Raw genomic sequence first — 6,041 nt, 5'->3', positions numbered from 1 at the left:
GCATGTAGATATGTTTGTCGGTCAGTTGGTTTTCTGTATAAGGTGGTGTCTATACGTCCATCCTGTATTTTTATAGTAGTGTCCAAAAAATGTATTTCTTGCATAGATTGGTTCATTGTTAGGTTGATGGTGGGGTGAAAGTCATTGAATGTCTGGTGGAAGGTTTCCAGGGTCTGTTGTCCATGTGTCCAGATAATAAAAATATCGTCAATGTATCGCAGGTACAGGAGAGGTTTGAGTGGGTAGGAGTTAAGGAAACGTTGTTCTAAATCTGCCATGAAGATGTTGGCATACTGTGGGGCCATGCGGGTGCCCATGGCTGTGCCGCTGATCTGGAGGAACAGGTCATCACCAAATTTGAAGTGGTTGTGGGTAAGGACAAAGTGGCAGAGTTTGGTAGCAAAGTCCGCTGTGGTTTTATCTGAAATGGTGTTCCTTATGGCTTGTAAACCATCATTGTGTGGGATGTTGGTATATAGAGATTCCACATCCATAGTGGCTAGTATAGTGTTGTTAGGAAGATTGTTCAAATATTGTATTTTCCTCAGAAAATCTGTGGTGTCACGTACGTAGCTGGGAGCACTGATAGCATATGGTTTCAGAACAGAGTCCATATAGCCGGAAACACCCACTGTAATGGTGCCAATACCTGAGATGATGGGGCGTCCTGGGTTTCCTGGTTTGTGTATTTTGGGTAGAAGATAGAAAGTTCCTGGCCGAGGTTCCGCTGGTGTGTTTGTGAGGATCTGTTCTTGGATGTGTAGGGGTAGCTCCTTAATAATCTTGTTCAGTTCTTTTTTGTATGCTTGTGTGGGGTCTGAGTCCAATTTCATGTAAAAGGCAGTATTGGAAAGTTGTCTGTGGGCCTCTTGGATGTAATCAGTTTTATTCATGATGACGACAGCTCCACCCTTGTCTGCCTCTTTAATTATAATGTCTGGGTTGTTCCTGAGATTTTCTATGGCTCTCCTTTCAGCATGGTTTAGATTTTGTTGTAAGCGATGGTGTTTTCTGGTCACATCCGTTTGGATTCTGTGGCGGAAGCATTCGATGTACAGATCTAGTGTGGTATTGCGTCCATCAGGAGGGGTCCATGTGGAGTCCCTTTTTGTGTAACTTCTTTTCGGTGGTAGTTGGTGGTCAATGTTCTGTTCATTGATGCGTTTGGAGGGTGATGGTTGTTCCCCAGTAAGTTGAGAGGTGTTGTGTTGTGGGGATGTAGTTTGTTCTACTTTGTCTTGTTCTTGTGTGTGATGAAAATACTCCTTCAGGCGTAAACGGCGGAAAAATGCTTCCAGGTCCCCGCAGAACTGAATCATGTGTTGGGATTTGGCAGGGCAGAATGATAGTCCCCGTGAAAGGACGGAAACCTTCCACCAGACATTCAATGACTTTCACCCCACCATCAACCTAACAATGAACCAATCTATGCAAGAAATACATTTTTTGGACACTACTATAAAAATACAGGATGGACGTATAGACACCACCTTATACAGAAAACCAACTGACCGACAAACATATCTACATGCTTCTAGCTACCATCCCAAACATACCAAACAATCCATCGTATACAGCCAGGCCTTACGTTACAACCGCATCTGTTCCAACTCTACAGACAGAGAATCTCACCTAAGAGATCTACAGCAAACCTTTTTAGAACTAAAATATCCACCTGATGAAGTTAAACAACAGATCAACAGAGCCAGACAGATACCTAGAGAGAACCTGCTGCAAGACAGACCCAAAAAAGAAAATAACAGAACACCACTAGTCATCACATACAGCTCCCAAGCTAAAACAGTACAACGCATCATCAGAGATCTACAGCCTCTCCTGGACAATGACCGCTCCCTTTCTCAAGCTCTGGGAGGAAGACCTTTCATTGCCTACAGACAGCCACCCAATCTTAAACAACTCCTCACCCACAATAATACAACCACCAGACTTAACATGGACACTGGTACCAGAGCCTGCAATAAACCCAGATGCCAACTTTGCTGCCACATACACCCAGACAACACCATTACTGGCCCCAACAACATCCAACATACCATCTCAGGACTATTTAATTGCTCATCCTCTAACATTGTGTATGCCATCAAATGCCAACAGTGCCCTTCAGCTCTCTATATTGGACAAACAGGCCAAACCCTACGCCAAAGGATAAATGGACATAAATCTGACATCAGGAACCAGAAGACAGAAAAACCAGTAGGAGAACACTTCAATCTCCCAGGACATTCTATACAAGATCTCAAAGTAGCTGTCTTACTACAAAAGAATTTCAGAAATAGACTGGAAAGAGAAGTTGCTGAATTGCAACTTATCACCAAGCTCAAAACCATGGAGGGACCTGGTTTGAACAGAGATATCGGGTTCTTATCTCATTATACATGATAAGCGATCTTCAGCCATCTCAACCCTTGCTTTTTCATGCAAAACCATTTGCAGTCGTTTGCGGTCATCAACAGCTATCAGTCAGTCAATCACCCATTTCCACCACCCTTCTGAGTGATCCCCCCTCCCCTCCCCATCCCCACCCCTTCTCTACATAAGTGCCTGGAAACTTCCATTTCACTGTATCTGAAGAAGTGTGCATGCACACGAAAGCTCATACCAAAATAAAAACTTAGTTGGTCTTTAAGGTGCTACTGAAGGAATTTTTTTAACATTATTTGGAGTTCATGTGGTGATTTAGTACCCCTATTTTATGTATTCCAATTACACGAGCTCTGTAATGTGTTTAAAGTTTTCAATATTATGACTATCAACCAAACAACATGGACATTTGCTTTCCATCTCGTATAGAAAACACAGTAAACACTACCCTTTGCTTCTGGAAAATTTTGAACACTTGAAGCCAAAGACTATACTGTACAAATTTGTTCCGGAAGCATATTAATTGACAATGGAAAACTTGCTTTAGTTTCCAGCTCTTCTCCAGCTTTTGTCCAAGAATCTGAGTTCTCACTACAGAAATGTTTCTAGTCCTCATAATAAAGGTAACTTATCTGGCCATATCTGGCCACATCACTATGAAACAATAAAATTATAGTACAGTAACTTGTTCGGGCAACCCAGTCAGATAGGCGACTAACAACAACAACAATAATAATAATATTTTGCCATTTTTTCAAGAGCCAGATCCTTATTTTGTACAACTGCTAGTTCAAGTGATATGCAAAATACTGTAATTTCATTCCCCAGAGCAGACCTTTGGCACCACAATGGGTTTTAGCAACAAATATTATATACTCACAAGAAACATGAGGCAATTTCATGGATGTCATCTGATGTGTCTTCATAGTACGAACAAATTCTTGGAACGTACAGGTGGTTTTAGTCCACTGAATTCTGTTTCAGGAAAAGGCTTTTAGAGTAAGTTTGAGACATATAGGGTACGTTTCAGTAATACCCCCCCCCTCTAATTATACTCTAGGTTTTTAGTTTTGATTTGATTTCATCCACCTTCACATTATATTACTCTCTTATAAAATAACAGTATCTGCTGATCACAGAAGCCACCACAACCCTATGGAGTGTAGCATCAAAAGAGGAAAGCATAGTATTTCGCTCCACAGAAGCAACAAAAGAGCCCCACACCTGTTCACTCTGAAACAGCAGCGAGGCAACAGAGAGGAGCGAGAAACTGCACAGAAGGGTAAGGAGCAGCAGGGTCGACCACAACATGCATGGATCTGGAGCAATGCAACAATGCACTTCCAAAAATGGCTCCACACCTACCTACCTTTCCGCGCGCCCTGCGTGCGCGCTCTTCAGCCTAGTTTCCACCAGTTTCTTTCTACTCTGCAGCTGTTTCCACAGTTGGTTGGTGCCCACGCGAGCCAGAGGGTTCAGCTCCCACATGACACACAGCCAGCATGAAGAGCAAAAATCTGGCTCTCCTTAGAAGGGCCGAGCTGTCAGGTCTGCTCTTCCCCTTTGCAGAACTGACCTGCAGTGCGGACGTGCGGGCCTGCCTAGATCCGTGTCTTTCTCTCCCCCCCAGCCCCCTCCCCCGCGCGCCCCAGGAACTGATTAATCACTTTCTCTCCATGAGATCACCGGTCCTAATAATTTATGCTACTATTACTCCCGCCCCGTTTTTCACCACTTTTCCTTAAATTTCCCTCCTACCTAAGCGGGGATGGGGGGGGGGAGAAGAGAAGAAACCTTTCTCTTTCTTTTTAACCCCGTCCCCAATCTTTCTCTGGGATAAAGGCCCTTTATCGCAATGCATAAGAACACGGGCCCGGCTGCCTCAGGTCAACGGCCCATCTAGCCCAGCTGGGCACTTCCGACGTGAGGCAACCCGAATCCCTACAGGAGCGTTTAATAACTTTCGAAAATCATTTATGGACCCCCCTCCCCCACGCCAACTGACAACCCAAAGGCAGGCGCATTTCAAATCTTTAATCTCTGAGGTAAACTGGAGCCAAGTTCCCCCCCCCCATTCTTCTTCCGAACGCTTCCCTGTCCCTCGGGCTGATCCTCCCTCCTTCTAGCCTCGGCCCTTTATATAGACGTCCCTTTATGCGGCCTCCTCCTCCTCCAGCCACCCCGCCCCGCCATCTCCCCTCCCACCAAGCGGCAGCTTCCCCCCCCGCTCTTTCTCCACCTCCTCAGGACCCGCCGCCCCTCGGACGCGGCATGCAAGCTAGGGCGCCATTGGCCGAGCCGCATCGCTCCTTCCGTGCGGGCGGCGAGGATTGGGTGAGGGTGGGAGGAGGAGGAGGACGAGGCCCGCCTTGCCCGTAGCTAGAGCGAGTGTGTGTGTGTATAATGTATGGTGAGTGAGGAGAGAAGGGAATAAGGGAGGGGGAGAAGAGAGAGGAGGAAGGCGCGCGCGCGCCGGGGTTGAGGGTGGGGGGGAGTTTGCCTTGCCTTGCCTTGCCTGCCTGCCTTTTTCCCCCCTCCCTCCTTCTCTTGCTCTCTCTCTCCCTGGCAGTGTCAATGGCTCCTCCTGCCACGGAGCGGCGACGGGCTTAAGCCGAAGCCGGGCCAGGGGGAGCTGTGGGCGACTCCCTCGAGAGAGAGAGAGACGGGGGGCACGAAAGCGGCGATATTTGAGGCTGGGGGAAGGGGGAGGGAGGGGAAAGCGCGCGCTCGTGAGGGGAACGAGGAGGAGGAGGAAGAAGGAGGAGAAGGGGGGGTCACCAGCGGCACGAGCATCTCCCCCCCCCCCCGCAACCTCGTTAACCGCCGCCGGCGGAGGAGCGACCTGAGCGGCGACTGAGGAGAAGCAAGGAGGAGGCTCCTTCTTTTCCACCGAGAGAGAGAGCTCTCAGTCGGGCCGGTTCCCCTCAGCCGGCGGGGGGGCTCCCTCGTCCCTTCCTCTCCTTTCCCCCTCCCCCCTCTCCTCCCCCCTACCCACCCCGAGTACCGGAGCCCGGAGGAGCGACCCCCTCTCCTCCCCCCGCCCGAGCCGGCAAATGAACTCGGTCCGAGCCGCCAACAGGAGACCCAGGCGAGTGTCCAGGCCGCGCCCGGTGCAGCAGCCGCCGCCGCCGCCACCGCCACCGCCTCCTCCCGCTCAGCCGCCTCAGCAGCAGCAGCAGCCACTGCAACTGCCGCCACCGCCGCCGCCACCGCCGGAGAGGAACAACAACGCCGCCGCCGCTGCTGCTGCAGCCGCCGCCGTCGCCGCTGGGGAAAGGGGTAAGAGGCCGGGGGTGGGAACGGGGGGGGGGACAGCGGGTGCGTGTGTGTGTGTGGGGGTAACCGGGTGGGGGGTCCCCCCTCATATAACTGCGAGGCAACGCTGTTTCCACCACCCCTCCCTCTCCCTTCAAGGCGTACAGGCCGCGCTTTGTTTGGCTCGGGCCCTATTGGGGGTTTGTGGGTGGGCTGGGTGCCTTTAAAAAAATAAGCTCGTTGTGGGTTCCTCTCAGGTAGGGAAGGGGGGTCCGAGAGCACAGCGCCCCCTTTCGGTTCTCCTGTTGGGGAGGGGGGAGAGAAGAGAGGCCCAGGATCTCTCTCTCTCTTTTGGCCACAGAGTGGGGAGACCACTTCCCTCCCCCCCACCCCCGTGTCCGGGA

The 6,041-nt window shown here is 50.1% G+C and overlaps 1 protein-coding gene across 1 annotated transcript in view; it reads left to right on the top strand.

The window, feature by feature from the left end:
• Window positions 1–4,854: 4,854 nt before the first annotated feature.
• The window catches only part of FBXO11 (F-box protein 11), a 64,272-nt gene continuing 63,085 nt past the window's right edge, over window positions 4,855–6,041 (top strand). The window contains exon 1 of the mRNA XM_035111069.2: window positions 4,855–5,661. Within this exon, the coding sequence (XP_034966960.2) occupies window positions 5,436–5,661 (226 nt within the window). The 5' untranslated portion in view covers window positions 4,855–5,435. The remainder of the gene's footprint in view (window positions 5,662–6,041) is intronic.

The sequence above is a fragment of the Zootoca vivipara genome, chromosome 3 (genome assembly GCF_963506605.1).
Source record: "Zootoca vivipara chromosome 3, rZooViv1.1, whole genome shotgun sequence".
In the NCBI taxonomy this organism is placed as follows: Eukaryota; Metazoa; Chordata; class Lepidosauria; order Squamata; family Lacertidae; genus Zootoca; species Zootoca vivipara.
Note: the sequence above shows the minus strand (reverse complement) of the source record. Positions and strands in the feature narration are given on the sequence as shown.